The sequence below is a fragment of the Brachyhypopomus gauderio genome, chromosome 14 (assembly GCF_052324685.1).
Source record: "Brachyhypopomus gauderio isolate BG-103 chromosome 14, BGAUD_0.2, whole genome shotgun sequence".
Classification (NCBI taxonomy): Eukaryota; Metazoa; Chordata; class Actinopteri; order Gymnotiformes; family Hypopomidae; genus Brachyhypopomus; species Brachyhypopomus gauderio.
In genome coordinates this window covers 876,914-897,380 of record NC_135224.1, presented here as the reverse complement: position 1 = coordinate 897,380, position 20,467 = coordinate 876,914, and the positions used below count along the sequence as shown (strand labels likewise).

General features: G+C 44.9%; 1 protein-coding gene across 1 annotated transcript in view; it reads right to left on the bottom strand.

Annotated features, from left to right (window-relative positions):
* The window catches only part of LOC143474465 (uncharacterized), a 125,137-nt gene that overhangs the window by 31,151 nt on the left and 73,519 nt on the right, over positions 1–20,467 (bottom strand). The window contains exons 17-23 of the mRNA XM_076971931.1: positions 15,875–16,048; positions 15,418–15,594; positions 14,903–15,073; positions 14,280–14,453; positions 13,942–14,115; positions 13,120–13,293; positions 11,990–12,166 (exon numbers count right to left, since the gene is read on the bottom strand). Coding sequence (XP_076828046.1) covers positions 11,990–12,166; positions 13,120–13,293; positions 13,942–14,115; positions 14,280–14,453; positions 14,903–15,073; positions 15,418–15,594; positions 15,875–16,048 — 1,221 coding nt within the window. The remainder of the gene's footprint in view (positions 1–11,989; positions 12,167–13,119; positions 13,294–13,941; positions 14,116–14,279; positions 14,454–14,902; positions 15,074–15,417; positions 15,595–15,874; positions 16,049–20,467) is intronic.

The following is a 20,467-nucleotide window of genomic DNA, read 5'->3' as shown; positions in this document are numbered from 1 at the left end:
TGTGGAGTTTGGGCAGCACCTTTTTTATGTCCACGTGATTAAAGTCCCCTGCCACAATCAATGCTGTATCCGGCTGTGTATTCAGATGGTTGTTGATTGCTCTGTGTAACACTTCTAGAGCTAGCTTAGCGTTAGCCTGTGGTGGTATGTACACCGCTGTGATCAGAGTAGCAGAAAACTCCCTCGGCATATAAAATAGTCTGCACCTCACCATTAGATATTCCAAATGTGGTGAACAATGTGTATCGACAATGTCCGCTGCAGTGCACCATTTATTGTGTACATACATGCACACACCACCGCCTTTGTTCTTACTGGAGTCTGCTGTTCTATCCGCTCGGTACACGGAGCGCTCTGCTAGCTCAATGGCAGCGTCGGGAATATTGCTGTCCAGCCAGGTTTCTGTGATGATCATAACACAGCTGTCCATGCTGTGTGAAAGAGTCCTTAAACGTATTTACGAGTGACCTGGAGTTTGAGAGAAACAAACTCGGTAGAGCCGGTCTGTGTGGTTTAGCCTGTAGCTTAGCACGTAGGCCGCTTCTCTTGCCTCGTTTTTGTTTACGTTCTCTTCTCCGTCTCTGGCGTCACTGGTGCGGGATGATGATGGTACCGCTGGTCGGCTGAAATCTTTTGATCTCAAGTGGTATAAAATCAAAATTTCCGGACATGCAGTGCTGATATTGCTGACCTATATCCAGGAATTCAGTTCTCCCATAGTGAATGAGTGCCTCTGATAGCTGTACAAACAAACTTAACAAACGAACAAAGATGAGGAACAGAGAGTACCAAGCCGCTGCGTCTGCACGCGCCGCCATCTTGGGTCTCGTCCATTCAGTATTGGCACACAATTCTTTGTTTGCCTTGTCATTGCATGTGTGTTTTGTCCTAGCGTGTTTGTGATTTGTTACATGTAATTCCCCGCCCTTAAATGTGTTTGGGGGGCGGGGGGCAGCTGTGGTGCCGTGCCACGGAGGGTGTAACTCCGGTCGGAGGCCCTGACCAGGAACGTGGGCGGCAAGGGAGACCCCTCCCCCATGGTAGGGGGATCAGGGTAAGTACGCGTTTGTGTTGTGTGTGTGTGTTTTTTATGTGCAGGTGCTTCTCCTTGGCGGTGGATCGTGGTGTTCCTGGACCTTGTGGGGGTCTCCACCTGACAGGAGCCCCCTTATGTTGTGGGGTGACCAGAAGAGCTCCTGCTGAAGATGGAGATCCTCCCTCCTGCTCAGGGTGACCAGGAGGCCCTTGGGGCTGTTCCCCAGCCCGCGACGGGGGTGCTCTGGGCCTCGGTCTCTGGCACTCCTGGGTTGGATGGAGGAGTCCACCTCGTAATGGGAGGCCCCGGCTGCGGCTGACTCCCCAGGAGGCTGGGGTGGCCTCTAGCAGAAGGCAGGGGTCAGCTCCGGGAGGAGGTATGTCCAGGAGGTGACGTAGCCACGCCCCGGGGGGGTAACCTGCACACACGTGCACCTCGGACGAATAAGGAGCTGTAGCTCCTCGTCCTCACACCTGTGGGGCTAAGCGGCCAAATGCCGGTTAGGACGTGAGGGCCCTGTGACCGACTGGGGCGTGGTTTTGTGTTGTTGACGACCCAGTCGGTAGGTGAGCTAACGTGTGTGTTTTTGTGTTTCAGCTCCAGGACTACAGGGGGTGTTTCCATTGTCCCTGCCTTCCTGCCCCTTTGTTTTGTGTGCTGCCGCTGTGTGCCACACAGCCGGTGGAGGGGAGTAGGGGTGGGTATCACCACTGATTTCCCATTTCGATTCGATTTCAATTCCCAAGGTCCCGATTCAATTCGATTTTCAATTCGATTTGATCCGATTCAATATCGATTCTTGTAGGGACCTTTCAGTTACAATAAAAAGTGTAGTTTGAATGTGAAATGTTGTAATGATACTGTCACGGTACGGCGGGCCCCCTACTGGTCGCCCCCGTCTACAGCAGCAGCTTGTCCTGTGGGTGTGGTGTTGTGTTCGTCCCTCAGGTGGGCGGAGCCCGCGATCCGTCTCACCTGAGGGTCGTTTGTTCGTCTATATATGTCTTGTCTTTGTACCAGTTGACCGCTGGTTATTATATCCCTAATTCGGATCAGTTCACGGGTTTTGGTTTGCGCACTTTACATATTAAACCATTCTTTTTCCCTGAGACTTGGCGTGATAGCTTCCATTTATTTTCGCTCACCCTACCCGTAGGGCTGAACGATTAATTGCATTTGCGATAATCTCGCGATATTTTAAAACGCGATTCTCTAATCGCACAGGCTGCGATTTAAACTGGTCACGTGACTTGGGAGCGAGCCGAGCCGAGGACGAACGGAGCAAACCCGAGCAGGAGGCAGGGACATGGAGAAGTGAAGTTAACACAGCGTACTTTAACTTGTTGCACAATGGCTTTATTTTCGCTCACCCTACCCTTCACAGATACAAGGAACACTCAAACTTTATTAAAATGTATTAAGATATTAGTGTTTATACTGTGAACAACAGTTACATTCTTTTTTTAAATATCAATTAATGCACACTCTTCCACATATCTCCTTTACCAGAAAAGGCACTGAAAGCGGTTTGAACAGCCCTTTAAAGTGCAAATTAAGTTGTTTTTTTTTTTTTTTTTTTACATGTAACAAAAACATTTATGAACATAGTTCTGAATATTGTAAACATTAAGGTCCAAAAACCTTAATGATAAAAAGATTTATTCATGACTGCTTTTTGACATCTTGGAGATTGTCAAATTTTTCTGCAAGAAAAGGAGCTGATCAACATGTTGAGGAGTGAGACAGCGCCTTTTTGCAGTAACAATATTGCCAACTGTTGAGAAAACGTCACAGCTTTATACTTAACGCGTCGCGACCGGCGTGATGGTCCGCGCGGCGAAAACGACGTAATCGCGGTGGCTCCGCTCGTGCACTGTCGCTTCACGAGCTCGTGCACCTCTCGAATTTTGTAACTTTGTGCGCGCCGTGCTTCAGCGCAATAAACAAAGTCATGTTTGCAGGGTTCATACACCTTTAAAAGGTGGAATTCAAGCACTTCAGTTATTTTTTGGCACGGGGAGAACTTGTAGATAGTTTAATCGCAAATGCCTTCTCTAGTGGAGTTTGTTTGGGTTCTGGCGTTTTTTGAATATCAGGATGGTGTCGCGTTAAATGATTTCTCAGATTTGTGGTATTCCCACAATATTTCACCTCTGTAGGTGCTGGCCAAATTTATTTAGTAATCAGTCTCATAAAATTACCTACGAAATGGTGGGAGTTCAGACCGTGTTAAATTTACCCAAATTTTATATAAACTCATTTAACTAAGGTCGCCACTAATTGTGGTCAACTCCCGTAGCCCAAATTGTTTGATTAACAAACTATAAATCTGAAGGTTACAGTTCAAATAATAGTTCTGGCTTCAGGTTGTAACAGAGAAGCAACGACTCAAACGACAGTATTTAAACATAAAAACATTTATTGATCACAAAGCATAGTAATAAAAGCATAGCAAACAAAGGGGACAGGAGGGTTGGCAAGTGTGTGTGTGTGTGTGTGTGTGTGTGTGTGTGTGTGTGTGTGTGTGTAGGTATGCGGGTGTGTGTGTGTGGATGTGTATTCGAGTGCGCGCGGATGCGCGTGCGTGTCTTCGAGTGCGCGCAGATGCGCGTGCGTGTGTACGTGCGTATGGGGGAGGAGATCTTTGAGACAAAAGGGAAACTCGATGGCGCGAAACTTAAACCGAGTTCTCACTACAGCCACAGACAACGCAAATTTCCTCCAACTAAGACACGGTATCGTCGGTCACTATACAGCCCCAACGAGCGTATAGTGGGACACACGTTTAACAGTTATACGAAATAAAAGAATCAGTGTAAATAATCGAACAAGTTTAAACAGAATACCTATTTAAGCTTTGAACAGAATATCTCTTTAAGCCTTAAACAGAGTACGGTTTAACATGAACGTGATTATAAACACCACTGCAAACAAGCGTTCACAAAGCATCGATCTAAGCACACAGAAAGCAGTAAAACAAGATATTGTTCTAAGTCTGCCCAGATGCACAGTCTTACTTTGAGTTGTTCAGTCCGCGGCCCGCGCAGTAGGCCAGGTAGCCTCTTGAGGAGGACTCCTTCGTGCGCTTTCGTGAAGAAGGTTCCGCTGGATCGCGTTGCTCCGTCCAGGGGAAGCTGTGGTGGCCGTTCAATCGGCGGTCCCTCGATGGTCCGTTGCGTGGTGTCCCGGGGAAGTGGTCGCTGTCGACGTTAAGATGAACTCGCGGAGGTCCGGCCGTCGCGCGAATGTTCAAACAGTTCTTAATCGTCGGCTAGCTGAAGCGATTGGTTTTAGCGAACTCCGCAAAAGAAATAAAAGTAGCGAACTAGTTACTTCTTGCGTCGCGTGCTGCACAGGATTCGAGTGCAGAACCAATACCGCTTTGTTCCCGAAGGTGTGCGCGCTCTTCGTCTCTAGGTAGCTACTTTGATGCAGCCAGGTAGAGAGAACGAACAAAGGGGGATCCCCCCTTTTAAAGGGGATTCGTCTGATGACGTAGTTCCACATCCGTCCTGACGTGGGCCATGCGCCTAGGGGGAGCACCCCCCTTCCTTTGTCTGTGGAGGCATGGTACCTACATTCCCCCCTTGGTCTGATGGTGAAGTTGTAGAGCCCTCAGAGCACGCTGTTCACCTGTCATCCACAGCAGGCGCCGATTAGTGCGCGTCCACCTTGGTCCCCAGCGCCTTGTCAATGTCCATGCAGTGTCCTTTTCACTCCTGAGTCGGCTGACCTACATACTTCAAAACTGACAGCATCTGGACAGATCATAAAACATGACACTGGGCAGGAAGTGATGACTGACATCTGGGCAGAACATTTAGACTGTATCATCTGGGCAGAATATCTACTCTAACATCTGTGCAGATCACATGCAATATTGGGGAAAAACACATAAAGAGGGAAAAAGAAAGTAAAAGGCAATCAAAATCTACAACAAACTATAAGCAACTAACTACACCTGCACTAGGTAGTGTCGGTGTGGCATCTTTCTACATGGAAATGAAGGTATGGGTGGTATGGGTTTATACAAATGTGGAGAGGAACGGTCAGGGTCTACTGCCTTGTCAAGGTAGTTACCCTTAGAGGGGAAGGAAGAGGTGCCTCAAGTGGTTGAAGGCGAAGGTGTTGAGGAGTGTTAGTGAGTGAGTCAATTAGAGTGTTTAGAGCTTGGGTGTACCTCAGGAGCATCAGGCAGACGCCTGCAGTTATGACCCAACCGGTGAAGACAAGGCCAAGGACAGCTGTGTTAACCAGGTTCCACTGACCCACAGGCCTCCTTGCTATGGGGCTCAGCCAGGTTGTCTGGATCCCTGATTCGTCCAGGCTGACCTGCACTGTTTTAGTCCCTTCCAGCAGAAGCTGCTGTTGAAGGGCATCTCCTAGGTGCAAACTATGGCCTCTAAAGACATCAATTAACTCAATTTCTGTTTCGTATCTTTTAGAACTGAGGTGGTACAGGACAGCGTCATCTAAGTGTATAGTGGCCCCTGGTGGGACCCTAATGAGTACAGTCTGGTTTGGGAGCCTCATCCTCATAGCCGTGTCATGGCGTTCATACGTCATTACACCCTCATGCTGGGGTGTGTTAACAAGACACCCGTCACCTGCCGTTTCTACTCTAGTTTCGGTGACATCATCCTGACTTGCTACACGGGCCTTGCACCTTTCATCTGTGGCTCCAGTCGCTGACTTTTTGATGCCTTCGACTATTTCAATGGGGACAGAGTAAGGAGGTATCCTTCCCTCGCTCAGGCCAGTTACCGAGGAACTAACCTCACTCAGTGCATCCTGTAGGGATTGTTTAACCCTACTTTGCTCTACAAGTTCTGACTCGATTACATGGGATAGCTGACTAAGGGTCTGGACAGTAGTGTTGGGTAAAGTGATTGTACTCTGCAGTGATTTTCCCTGTCCTCGCAGCTTTTGTTGCTGAAGGTCTGTCGTCAGGACATCGGCTTCTTCAGAGGGTTGCTGCAGGATCTCCTCCTCAAACCCTGGGTAAGGTTCTTTGGGGACGTCAGCGTTCATCTCATTCGCAACAGGTTGGAACCACGGTGCGGGATGAAAGAAACCCCCTGGGCAGTCAAACTTCTGTCTTCTCAAGACCATGAGTCGAAACGGAATGCCAGCAGACCTAGTTGGGACAGTCAAGTTCAACCCGTTTACCACCCGACATGCTTGGGGAATAGTTCTCCAGTCACAGTTGTATGTCTTGGTCCTGTCACTGACAGGCTTACAGACTGTGAATTGGGTCCATGACCACCTGATCAGAGGAGCCAGCCTATCGAGCAGGTCTTGACCGCTGGGCAGCTGTTCCGCGTCAAATTTAGAGATGTTGACTGGGTCCACGTGCTTCATCTCTGGGACTGTGAACTCCAACCAAGCTCTCTGGTTGGTTGGGGCATGGTCTTGATTATAGCAGGTGATGCTAAGCTGACGGGACTCAATGTTGAGGCATCTCCCCATGGCGGATGAGGCCTGTCTCATGGTGGAGAATGTGTCAGTGCGGATGAGGCTGATCTCTGATCCGGTATCCAGTAGCGTGTTGACACTTGGGTGATCTTCTCGGAAGACACTGGTATAGATGCGTTGGGCGCTGCCTTTCCAGACCAGGTCTCCCAGGAACTGCAGGAGTGGAGAGGAAGAAGTAGAAAGGATGGATGAAGTTTGCTCTGCAGCTGGTGGCGGTGCGTTCTCACTTGATAGTTCCCTTCCCCAGCCAATGAGATGGATCCGGGATAGCGGTGAGGAGGGTTCTCGGCCTAGTCATGCGACTGAGGGGCCTCCATCCTCACAAGAGCGTTTCTCACGGTCCTTGGTTGGCCGGTTGGTGTTCATGTCCTTCTCCTGGGACATCTTTGTGATTGCATCTTTGAGAAGCTGAAGCTCTGTCCTTAATTCAGCAGTGTCTTGTGACTCTGTCTCTGGACTTCTGCCTCGGTCTCTGTGTTCTTGGCGTCGAGAGGTCCGATCCTGGTTGTCCCATCTGTTCTCTCTAGGTGATCGCTTAGGCTCATGGGAGGAGTAGTGGTTGCCACGGCTCTTCTGGGGTGCCCTTGACTGGTGTAGATCACCCCCCTTGGACTGTTTGTGTCCGTCTCTCCAATCCCTTGGCTTTTTCTCCAAGTGGGAGCGGTGAGACAGGCTAGCCCCATGGTGGACACGGTTACCATTTGGTACTTCCGCGCCCTCCAATTCTATGGGTTCGCTCGCGGAGTTCTGCATGGCGAGTACTTGGGGATTCTCTTCTCTCTTATCCACCGATCGGACAACAGTCTCCCAGGCCATCTGTGCCATCTTCCGGATGTCACGCATGGATGGGTCACCTTGCCGGGTGAGGAGAGTCACGTGGGTGCGCACGCATGGATGCAGGTTGTGCAGAAAGAGTGACTTGAAGGCTCTGTCTTCTTCCAGTCCTGGGCCATTTCTTCCTTGGAAGTATGCGTGTCTCAGGCGGGTGTAGAAGTCACGGGGATGTTCGTGGCGGCCATGCTTGATTTGGATGGCTGAAATGGTCGCAGAGGTCTCATCCGCAAACGGGGAGTATTCCTCTGCTAGAGCTTCACAGAGCAGATCAAAGTCATCACGGGTGTCGGCTGGCTGGGCCTCTATGAATGCGTGGACCGATCTGGAAGTCGTCTTCCAGATTAATTTGACTTTCTCTCTGTGGGTGGAGTGAGGCAGGTCGAGAAGACAATGCCTTATCTCTCTGAGGTAGTCTTCAACGTTGTGGTCGCGCTTCTCTGGATCAAAGCGCTCAATGTCTTTGGCGAGGGCGTCCAGCTGCTTTAGGCGTGGGGCATCACTAGGTCTTAGTTCTCGGGCAAAGCTATAGTGATGTGGCTCGCACCTGCCACGCTGAGGAGACTGGAGGATGCGTCTGTCATATCTGTCATGGTGCGGGGGCTCTTCTCTTTCCGGGGAGTAGTCATTAGGTCTGTAGTCTCTGTAGTCCTGGTAGGGAGGTCTGGAGTGCGCAGCTCTCCGCACCTCTAGGAGGCCCTTCCGCTGCTGGTCAGCAAAGCGAACTTGTTCCTGGTGCTGAGCGTCAGAACGGTAAGAGCAGCGAGTTGACTCTCGTCGTGGGGGTGAGAAGAAAAAGGGGGACATGGAGGAGGAGTAGTGCTGATGCGTAGTTCGGGGTCTCTCAGGCGCGTGGCGGGACGTGAGAACCCTGGAGGGGGTTCGGGGAGCCCGTATTGGGCGGAGCTCTTCAGGGTGTTCCTCCTCCGAGTCATAACTTGAAGTGTGGTGGCGTGGAGCAGTTCTTGGTACTGTTGGCCGTGGCGGACTGAGGCGTAGGCTGGGTTGTCTGGTACCTCTTGAGTCCCAGTGAGATGGTATTGGCTCCAGGGGAGGCACGACATGGCCATCTCTGGGGTTCTGGGAGCGAAGGGACATCCTGCTGACTGCCTTCACTATGGACCTCACCTCCAGGTCGCTCTCACCTCCCGAGCCGGCATCCTCCTGCCTCTGTCGCGCACTGGTCAGGTCATCCACCTCCTCCTGCAGGGCATCTAGCTCCATCCTGGTTTTCTTGTGGAAGAGCAGGAATATTCGACCAATGGCCTCCTGAATGTTGACCTCAGAAGCTTGCTGGATAAAAGCCACCATTTCACCTATCTTCCTCTCACAGTCCTCCCTGGAATATTGCTGGATGCTGTTCTCCTCTTCTTCAGGCAGCCGGATGAGTTGGCTGATCAGGTTGGGAAGGGAGATGTGAGGGGGTTGCTGGGGTTGCTCCCCAGAGTTGCGTCGGGATGCTGATGCTGTGCTCATTCTCAGGCCTATGACTAGGGCTCAGTTCTCCTAGGGGCAAGCAGGCTATGCACTGTACTCAATGTGTATAGGACCAGCACTAAGCCTTGACTAGGTCAAACGACAACAAGCATGTACTCAAAAGGAATCTGAAGCTAGCAGCAAACCTTGAATCTATCAGATGGGGACCAGCAATGTACTCAAACGGTGTAGGACGTTAGCACCAAGCCTTGAATGTCTCAAATAGAAACCACAAGCAGTGTATTAAAAGGGAATATGAAGCTAGCACCAAGCCTTGACTATATCAAATAGGGCAACAAGCGAGGAGCAGCAACTTCTGCAAACCCAATGTACTGGAGCGGCTAAGGGATCTATTCTAATTGCGGCAAGGGTGGACTACAGTTAGCACATGCGCTAGCTACCTCCAGTGATGTGTACCAGCATTAAATTCTATTCAACAGGAGCAAGCAACCGAACTTTCAGTTAGGTGAAAAGGCTACTCTGAATTCAATCAACATCAGTATATCAAAACATCAATGCTTATCAATATAACTTAGTTAATTCATTACCAGTCAATGGTTACTGAATAACAACACCCCAGATGTGATCAACAAAAGTCCTAATTAATAAGATTCGACAGTAAAAGGTGGTTGCTCATTAATTAGCACTGATCAAATTAGAGAAGTATGGTTAGTTGTTATTCTTAGAGAAAATGTGATGTATTTATGTGTTGAAATTACATCTAGTGTTATCCGGTATGGATGAGTGTATATGAAACAAAACCTTTGTTTTTAGATTTTGGCGCCACCTAGTGGCGGGATGGGTGTATATACCTTTAACTATGCGGTTGTTACTGCGCAGTCGTTGTCGCAGTTACAACTGAAGCCAAGCAACTATCCCTCACGCGGCGCACCAATTATGTAGGTGCTGGCCAAATTTATTTAGTAATCAGTCTCATAAAATTACCTACGAAATGGTGGGAGTTCAGACCGTGTTAAATTTACCCAAATTTTATATAAACTCATTTAACTAAGGTCGCCACTAATTGTGGTCAACTCCCGTAGCCCAAATTGTTTGATTAACAAACTATAAATCTGAAGGTTACAGTTCAAATAATAGTTCTGGCTTCAGGTTGTAACAGAGAAGCAACGACTCAAACGACAGTATTTAAACATAAAAACATTTATTGATCACAAAGCATAGTAATAAAAGCATAGCAAACAAAGGGGACAGGAGGGTTGGCAAGTGTGTGTGTGTGTGTGTGTGTGTGTGTGTGTGTGTGTGTGTGTGTGTGTGTGTAGGTATGCGGGTGTGTGTGTGTGGATGTGTATTCGAGTGCGCGCGGATGCGCGTGCGTGTCTTCGAGTGCGCGCAGATGCGCGTGCGTGTGTACGTGCGTATGGGGGAGGAGATCTTTGAGACAAAAGGGAAACTCGATGGCGCGAAACTTAAACCGAGTTCTCACTACAGCCACAGACAACGCAAATTTCCTCCAACTAAGACACGGTATCGTCGGTCACTATACAGCCCCAACGAGCGTATAGTGGGACACACGTTTAACAGTTATACGAAATAAAAGAATCAGTGTAAATAATCGAACAAGTTTAAACAGAATACCTATTTAAGCTTTGAACAGAATATCTCTTTAAGCCTTAAACAGAGTACGGTTTAACATGAACGTGATTATAAACACCACTGCAAACAAGCGTTCACAAAGCATCGATCTAAGCACACAGAAAGCAGTAAAACAAGATATTGTTCTAAGTCTGCCCAGATGCACAGTCTTACTTTGAGTTGTTCAGTCCGCGGCCCGCGCAGTAGGCCAGGTAGCCTCTTGAGGAGGACTCCTTCGTGCGCTTTCGTGAAGAAGGTTCCGCTGGATCGCGTTGCTCCGTCCAGGGGAAGCTGTGGTGGCCGTTCAATCGGCGGTCCCTCGATGGTCCGTTGCGTGGTGTCCCGGGGAAGTGGTCGCTGTCGACGTTAAGATGAACTCGCGGAGGTCCGGCCGTCGCGCGAATGTTCAAACAGTTCTTAATCGTCGGCTAGCTGAAGCGATTGGTTTTAGCGAACTCCGCAAAAGAAATAAAAGTAGCGAACTAGTTACTTCTTGCGTCGCGTGCTGCACAGGATTCGAGTGCAGAACCAATACCGCTTTGTTCCCGAAGGTGTGCGCGCTCTTCGTCTCTAGGTAGCTACTTTGATGCAGCCAGGTAGAGAGAACGAACAAAGGGGGATCCCCCCTTTTAAAGGGGATTCGTCTGATGACGTAGTTCCACATCCGTCCTGACGTGGGCCATGCGCCTAGGGGGAGCACCCCCCTTCCTTTGTCTGTGGAGGCATGGTACCTACACCTCCATGTTGCACAGTTTACACACGGCTGTGCTTTTATCCAACTCTTCCCTACCATCTTGGTTTCTGAATCCAAAATGTAACCATACATCTGCAGGGTTGCCAACTTTTCAAGATCGTGAGATTTTAACCTGGAGGGGTGGCGGTGTAAAATGGACACAAATTAAGTATTATATCGCGATCGATCACTCGCCGGTGGTTGGTGCCAGAGCGAACTAGTAACTCATTGAATCATAGATGTGGATCAGGGTACATTTTTTTTACTCTTGCCGCAGCCATGCTGATTACCCCAGCCAAGTGGCGGTGCTCGAGAAAAAAAGGTTGATCACGCGAGATGTTAAAACGGTACGCATATGCGGGGAAAATTGGCTCATAAAGATCGATCTCAGGTTTCATAAATCGATATCGAATCATTCAAATGAAGATCGATTTGAATCGAAAGATCGATTTTTTAAACACACCCCTAGAGGAGTGCGGCTTGGAGGGGGGATCTGTCACGGTACAGTGGGCCCCCTACTAGTCGCCCCCGTTCACAGCGGCAGATGTCCTGTTGTTGTGGTTGTTGTGTTTGTCCCTCAGGTGGGCGGAGCCCGCGATCCGTCTCACCTGAGGGTCGTTTGTTTGCCTATATATGTCTTGTCTTTGTACCAGTTGACCGCTGGTTATTATATCCTTAATTTGGATCAAGTCACGGGTTTTTGGTTTGCGCACTTTTCTATCAAACCATACATTTTCCCTGAGACTTGGCGTGATCGCTTCGATCTTGTTTCGCTCACCCTGCCCGTCACACGTGTGTAAACAACAACAACAAACAATCACGAATATAAGTGTAAAGTTGTTCACCTCAGTTTGTTCAGTTTACAGTTTGGATCCTCTAGTATCTCAGTGAGCAGTTTCACTCCTGAGTCTCCAGGGTCGTTTCCTCTCAGATCCAGATCTGTCAGGTGTGATGAGGGGTTTGATTTCAGAGCTGAAGACAGAGCTTCATATCCTTCCTCTGTGATGTTGTTATCACACAACCTGAAAATAAAATACAATATAAATGGATGTATGGGGAATTTGTTTTCTTGGCTTTACAATGTCTGGAGAAAAATTACTTTGGCTACTTTACAAACGCTAGAAACCCAGATGAAATTTATATACAAGATAAATCATTCAAGTAAATTTTTTCTCCACACATTTGCTTCTGGACTGATAAATGAAACATTTAATTGTTTCTATTTATAGTCTTGATATGTGATGGATACGAATTGTAAGTGTAATTTTTTTTTTCCTTTAGGTAATACAAATACTTATTAGTTACTACACTTTGTGTTATTTTCCTAAGTAATTTAATTATAAAAATGTATGTAAATTGGTGGCTCAGTTTTTTACTGGCAGAGATTTTGCAGCCCAGACGTAGAGGCGGAGTCAACAAAAAAAGTAGTTAAAACTAGTTTGTAAATTTGGAGACTCAGAAGGCTTTTGGGATACACTCACAACATTAGTGTGTAAAAGTTTCTTCATTCTTAAAGTTACTTTGTTATTAAAGTTTTTCATAAGGCTCCAAGATCTTTCGTTATCAGGAAAAGCACCCCTTAAGTTTCCTTTGTTGGTCAAAGTTTAGTTAATCCTACCTGATTGACCACACAGATTGCTTCAACAGTTTCTCTTTTCTTTCAATATACTGTTTTTGTTTTCTTCTTACCATTTTGTTAGTAGCCACTTGGTCCACTATGAGAATATATTATATTAATTAATTGTTGCTGCTTTATTTACTTTAGCTATTTTTGGTAGTAATCTTTGCAAACTCCTTCTCATACGTCACATAAATGGGAAACTGTACTAGCTGTACTGTAATTAAGCAGAAGAATCATCAATGATCAGAAGAGGAACATCTAGGAGGGATTGTTTAAAAATCATTACGTTAATTGCAAAAATTATAATTAAAATTGCATATTTAACATGTTTCCATTTTTTGATAATTTACTTACTTCGCTGTTTGTAGAATACAATGTGAGTTCTTCAGTAGACTAGAGATCTGCTTCACTCCTGAGTCTCCTAGTTTATTGTCACTCAGATCCAGCTCTGTCAGGTGTGCTGGGTTTGATTCTAGAGCTGAAATCAGAGCAGCAAAACCCTCTTCTGATATATGGCACTTACACAACCTGCATATATGAGAGAGAGAGAGCGAGAGAAAGCGAGAGAGGGAGAGAGAGAGGGAGAGAGAGAGAGAGAATGAAGAAGCAGAAGTAGTTTAGGTTCACTCACTTGCAGAGGGAATGTAATATAATACAGTGCATCTAAGATAAAGCATTATAGTGATTATATTAAATAAAATATTAAAATTTTTCAGGCTCAGTAATTCCTCAGTGTCACGTTGTGGGGGGGGCCCCTGCCAGTCGCCCCCATTTACAGCGGCAGATGTCCTGTTTTTGGTCACGTGATGTTCGTCCCTCAGGTGGGCGGGACCCGTGATCTGTTTCACCTGAGGGTCGTTTGTTCGTCTATTTATGTCTTGTCTTTGTACCAGTTGACTGCTGGTTATTATTTCCTTCATTCGGAACAATGCACGGGTTTTTGGTTTGCACACTTTCTATTAAACCATCCTATTTCCCTGAGACTTGGCGTGATCGCTTGCTTTTTTAAGTTGCTCACCCTGCCCGTCACACTCAGTCAGCAAAAACATTATTTTATTCCTTTGTGCATTTCATGCCAGTGAATGTACATGTCAATTCAATTTATACATAACTTCTGCTTTTCCTAGGAGTCTGGAATTATTGGAAAATTACTGTTTCTGCCACAAAACACTTTACCCCAATTTTTTGAGCCGACACGATGGATGTTTCAGTGCTTCAGAGAGCTGCTTCACCCCTGAATCCTGGAGATCATTGATACTCAGATTCAGCTCTCTCAGACAGGAGGACCCTGAGATGAGAACTTCAGCCACAGCTGAACAGCTTTCTTCTCGTAAACCACATTCAGTAAGCCTAATTTTTCCAAAAAACATAAAAAATACAATAAGCCATATTGTCCTCATAACAAATTACACTTTACCTTCCTTTTACTTCAGCAGAATGGCCACACAACAAACCAGTACTCACCCAATTAATTAAACCAAAACATACAGAAATGCTAAGAGAGATAAGCTTACACCAGATTCTCCAGTTTACAGTGTGGATTCTTCAGTACTGCAGTGAGGTGCTGCACTCCTGAATCCGACAGGCTGTTGTTGCTCAAGTACAGCTCTTTCACAGTAAAGTAGCCCAGACTGAGAACACTGGCTATGGTTAAACAGCTTTCTGCTGTTAAATGACATTTATTCATCCTAAATGTAAAATATAAAAAGACTGAAGTTAAATTATGAAATTTACTACTTACAGTATATTGAACAAGTGGATTTATTTTTGTGTTTTGCTGTTATTGTTGTGAACATTATATACAATTTATGACAATGACGCGAGTGTGGTTCTGTGTACTTCGCTATTATGCAAATTTATACCTAAATGTGTTTTACAACGAATGGTAAAGTATAATAAGAAGCAAATGTTTATTGCATAAAAATTCAAAAGCAATGCCACAAATAACAATGATGTCCAAAATATTATCCACCCAATTTATTAGAAACACTTCCCCTGCACCAATAATTATCTTGGAAGAAGATGTAAGCTGGTTAATGATGAATTGCTGTGTAGCTGTACTGCTTACATATGCTGGGATCAATAATATTTATAGACATTAAAATATCAAATTCATAAAATAAGTGGAATAACTAACTTTAGAACTTGTATCTTGCAGTGTGGATCCTCCAGTAGATCAGAGATCTGCTTCACTCCTGAGTCTCCCTGTATTTTCCCACTCAGGTCCATCTCTCTCAGCAGTAAGGGGTTTGAACCTAGAGCTTCAGTCAGAGAAGCACAGGCTTCCTCTGCAGCAGGACTCAACAGTCTGAAGGGACAGGAACACAGTAGATATCAGTCATCTAAGTAGGGCATTGTACTTCACAGAGTTAGATACAATTGAAATTGAAGTGAAATTATTTTCTCAAAACAACATACATACCTGATGTTAACATCTCTTTTAAATAAATTTCCCCTTGTAAATAGATTAGGGCTGCCCACCACTCTGAGCATGTGTGATCCACAGCCCCCTAGTAATCACTAGTGTGTGTGTGTGTGTGTGTGTGTGTGTGTGTGTGTGTTTTCTAACTGCACAGATGGGTAAAAAGCGGAGGACAAATTTCAAATTTGCGGTGAAAAAAATTACAATTGACAAAATATGGCACACATTACCTCAGTTTCTTCAGTTTACAGTTTGGATCATCTAGTATCTCAGTGAGTTTCTTCACTCCTGAGTCTCCAGGGTCGTTTCCTCTCAGATCCAGATCTGTCAGGTGTGATGAGGGGTTTGATTTCAGAGCTGAATACAGAGCTTCATATCCTTCCTCTGTTACACTGCAGTCTGAAAGTCTGAAGAAAATTCAAAAAAGTAATAGAAGAAAATGTTTTAGCTATTGAGTCATCACTGTGAGATACAAGATTTACTGAAGAAAACATTAATGAAATATGGATGTATAAGCAGTTCAATTCCTATACTGGTTGAAGGCATCAAATCAAATCAAATATATTTGTATCCAAATACAAATATATCCTTGCACTTGATCCAAGGCATGACTTTGACTTTTATACACATCCATCATCAGAGCCACATTAATGCATTATTTCATGTGTAGTCAGAATCAGAACTCACCTCAGTATCTGCAGTTTACAGTCCGTGTATTTCAGTAGAACAGAGAGCTGCTTCACTCCTGAGTCTCCTAGTTCATTCCCACTCAGGTGCAGCTCTCTCAGGTGGGAAGGATTTGAATGTAGAGATGATGTCAGAGTGGAGCAGCCTTGTTCAGTGATGCTGCAGTTATTCAGACTACAGATGAGGGACAATAGTGGAGAAAAGCTCTTAACTTTAACTGCTTTGAGACATCACTGCTACAAACATCACTTGAGGTACATGACTGAGCTTTAAACACAGTGATCACACTGTCCAATGTTTAGATCTGAACACATGGGCAATCATAATGTACCATAAGTATAATTTCATGTACACACATCAGGAGGGAGACACAATACTAGATCTTAATGGTTCATTATAGGCTTGTCCAGATCCGATATTTGGATCGGATAGGCCGCCGATATTTGCAAAAAATGCGTATCGCATCGGCAGGCACGAGAAAAATGCCGATCCAGTTTTTATTTTTTAAAAGTCCAATTCGGACTTTCCAGTGCACCTATTTACATAATCCATTCCAGTTTTTGCTGTGTTTTTGCTAGTGAGAGTAAAATCCAGTCTGCATTTTCCAGCACACCTTAAACACACGAGCATAGCATCGCTCCAATTTAGCTGTCACGTCCAGCCCCTCCCTCCTTCCTGGTCCCGCCTAGTTCCCCGCTCCCATTCGTTCCTCCCTCTGTCTGTCACGCCCTCATCGTTAGTCCCTTACACCTGAGTCTCGTTTCACCGTCGTGTTTCTGTGCATATAATCCCCCTGGTGTTTCTCTCCCGTGTCGGTCATTGTCTGTCGTGCTCCCCATGTCTCGCTCCTTGCTCTGCAGTCGTTGTTCCGCTTAGTTTCTCCTGTGTCCTTGTATGTGAGTCCCTCGCCTCTCCTCTGTTTTGCTACCTTATCTGTTCATTGAGTGCTATTGTCTTACCCTTGGTTTTGTTCCTAATCTTTGGTTGTTGTACTTGTTCCCCTGTGTATAGCGCTTGTATTTTCACTGTGCAGGTTTCCCTTCTTTGGTAGTCTTTGGTAGTTGTTATCTCTCTCTGTTTAGTATTTCGGTTATGCTGTTATGTTCTCCCCGTAATGTGTACATGGTTTGCTAGTGGTAATACTCTCATGCATTAACGTTTTCCCTTTTATTTAGCTTCCCCATTTGGTTGTGTCTTCTCCCTAGTGTTTAGTGTGGCTCCCTGTTGCCTTCTGTGTTCTCTAGTGGTTTGTCTCTGTTATTTCATTCAATCTTAAAATCTGCACTAGCGTCACTCCCGCTTCTACCCGCCCTGTATATTCGTTACATTAGCTCAGTGGCATCTCTTAACAATTAAGACGGCCATGTCAATTTGAAGCTATTGGTAAAAATGTCAGTTGTGTAGGATTATTTTACCTTAAAGGACGACAAAGACGAAGAGGTAGAGTGCAACATATGCCACAGTAAAGTCAAGCGTGGTGATAAAGCTGTAAGAACTTTTAATACAACCAATCTAATCAAGCATTTAGCGAAATACCACCATAAACAACATTACAGTACTGATGCTGATGCATAAACAGTACTGATGCTGTTAATAGACTATTTTCTACTCGGGTTGTGTGTTTTGCTTTTTAAATACAATTTACAATATTATTTGCACTTATGGCTTTTTAAGCCTTGGTTTACTGATGCCATTTCTGTTTGTTATTTAATATGGTCTATTTTGAGTTTATTAATTGCTAAATAAACAGCTAAGTTTCTCCTTACCAACCATTGTGTATTATTCAAACACACCTAAATCAGCAGGCTACTTATCAAGAGTAAAACACTTCAACATGAGTTTAACAACAAAGTACGGTGGCTAAATAACTCTGATAGGCCAGTATCGGTATCAGCCGGTAGGCTATCGGTATCAGAAGTGCAAATAAATATCTGTATTGGATCGCAAGTTCAAAAAGCTGGATCGGGACATCCCTAGTTAATTATTAACCTTATTTTCTGGGCAGTTGTAACAGCACAAATCAAGTAGACGTTACTCAAAAGAAATTTGAGGACACGTGAGGGTTAAACATTTGCAGCAGAACAACACACCGGCATTTGAATCAGAGCAAACCGTCATTCCAATTCTATGAAGGATTTAAGTGTTCAAATTAGGGATGCAAATGATTAATCGACTTTTGATTAATTGTCGATCAAGAAGTTACTCGATCAAAATGTATTAGTCACGATTAATCGTTAGAGCGCGCTCCTGTAGTAACTTGAACAGAGCGCAAGAACGAGACGCGAACACGTGTCGCGAAAGACCAGAGTGGAAAACAAAATGAAGACGTGCGGTGTGGGACCATTTCAACATTGTTAATTTAGGCAAAGAAGTCAGATGTTCTCTGTGTAATGCGGTATTGAAGTACAACAGTTCCACTAGCTCACTCAGTTATCATTTGAACACCATGCAGCTGTGCTACATATCACCAGTGCACCTGGTCAACCTAAAATCACAGCTACACTGGGTAGGCGAGCGTTTTCGAAGCTCGCTACGAAAAAAGAAGAGTGAGCTAAAAACAAAGCTAGCTACTGCTACTGCTGTAGCCCTTACAACAGATTGTTGGACGGCTCTAACAACAAAGTTACATTACCGTGACGTGCCACTACACTGACGAGAACTGGCAGCTAAAATCTGCAGTGCTGATTACGACCAGTGTTGGGTAAGTTACTTAATTCGTTACAGTTACAAGTTACCTTGTTTAAAATGTAATTGTAGTGTAACTTTTCTGATTACTTTTGAAAAGTAATGTAACTAATTACTTTTGGATTACTTTTTGATTACTTTAAGGTTTAAATGAGTATTGACCCATGTTCAACATTTAATTTTTGAGAACTGACAGTGTGAACCTTAAAAGAGTAGGCTACTAAGCTGAGAGGGAATTGCTGACAGGCAATCACAGGAGGTCCACAAGAAGAGATGCCTGCACCAGGCATGTAAGATTCTCAGACTCCTGTCATCGGGCCATACTCTTCTGCTCCTCCCCCAGGCTCTACCATTTTCACAGTTTGCAGACTAACACAAGCAGGTTCAGAAACTACTTCTTTCCCACAGCGGTCACCTTATTGAACTCTTCCCAAAGATCATTCTTTCCTTCTCTATCCATACCTTACCATCCACACAAAATCTGAACAGTGTTCCTCTTCAATCCACGTCTGTATAGCCCTATCTACAGTGGTATAGGATAATCTGTATATTATCTGTATGATTTCATCTGTATTTATCACATATATTTTTCTTTGCCCTGTTTATTGTACTGCCATAACTACATTACACACACATGCGTTTCCCTAGGTAATTTATCTACTCTGCACATATCTATTAACCATCTTTACTTACACTAGCTGTAAATAACTGCATTGTATCTCTAAATACTGCATTCTATACAATCTGCACGTGTTGCACTTGATTAGATACCAAACTGTATTTCATTACTTCATACAAATTTAATTTAAATGTATTGCTTGTCAAACGGTAGGTCTAAGATAGGTCCAGTGATACCAATTGGGTAGGCTAGGTCGTGTCATAGACATCGACAAACCTTTTTCCAACACCAAACAGTCATAAATACTCATTTGATACCGTCTGTCATTGTCTATAATAGTCATGTATGATTCCAACGAATACCTGTTTAGGACTAATTTGGTTAGCCTGTAAATCAAGCTAGCATGCTAAAGGACAAACACATTCAAGTGAATGGTAGTAGCTAGCCCAGCAGGTAGCTAACTATGGAAACCACAGTGTGACGGTCAGCATACCCTGCTGTTAGCTCGCTTACAACCTCAATACTGGTTGCCTTCTAGTATTGCCACCTGTCCCAGTTTTCCCGGGACTGTCCCGATTTTCACCTCGCTGTCCCGGTTTTCCCGGGCTGTCCCAGTTTGTCTCGGTTTTCCTTCTTTTTAATATTCGGTCCCGGCAAAAAAAAATAATAATTTAATGTCCCGGTTTTCACAAAGTTAGTTCAAACGACTATTTAGACTGTTTCTGCACACTTTAAATCCGTCTTTTTTTCTCGCTGTGTCCATTTTACATTCGCCACCCCTCCCCCCCCGTCAACAATTTACATTCGCGTATGACAGTGTCCCCTTGTTTTTTGTCAGACCTAGGTGGCAACCCTTCTGATCGGAAATAAACTTCCAACCTCCGAAATTTACACAAAGGCTTGGCATAATTACAAATAGTTCACAAATAAACTTTCAACCTCCGAAATTTACACAAAGGCTTGGCATAATCACAGAGTTGAACATGGTAGAACATGGTTCACATTTATTGACAACACGAAAACAAAACAAATGCTCCCTAATTTTCCAGTGCTTGAAGGCATCTGTCATTATTGCTGCTTGACCTGAAACTGAACCGCGCGCTTGCTGCTCCAGCACAGAAACAAGCGGGAAACGGCAACATAGGGCACAAAGCAATAAAAATATCATTAAATATTTCGCAAAGGTTTTTTATATTTTAAAAATGTAACTAAAATTGTAATTCTAAATTTTTTCAGAAGTAACTGTAACTGAATTACATATTTTCTCATTGTAACTGTAACGAATTACA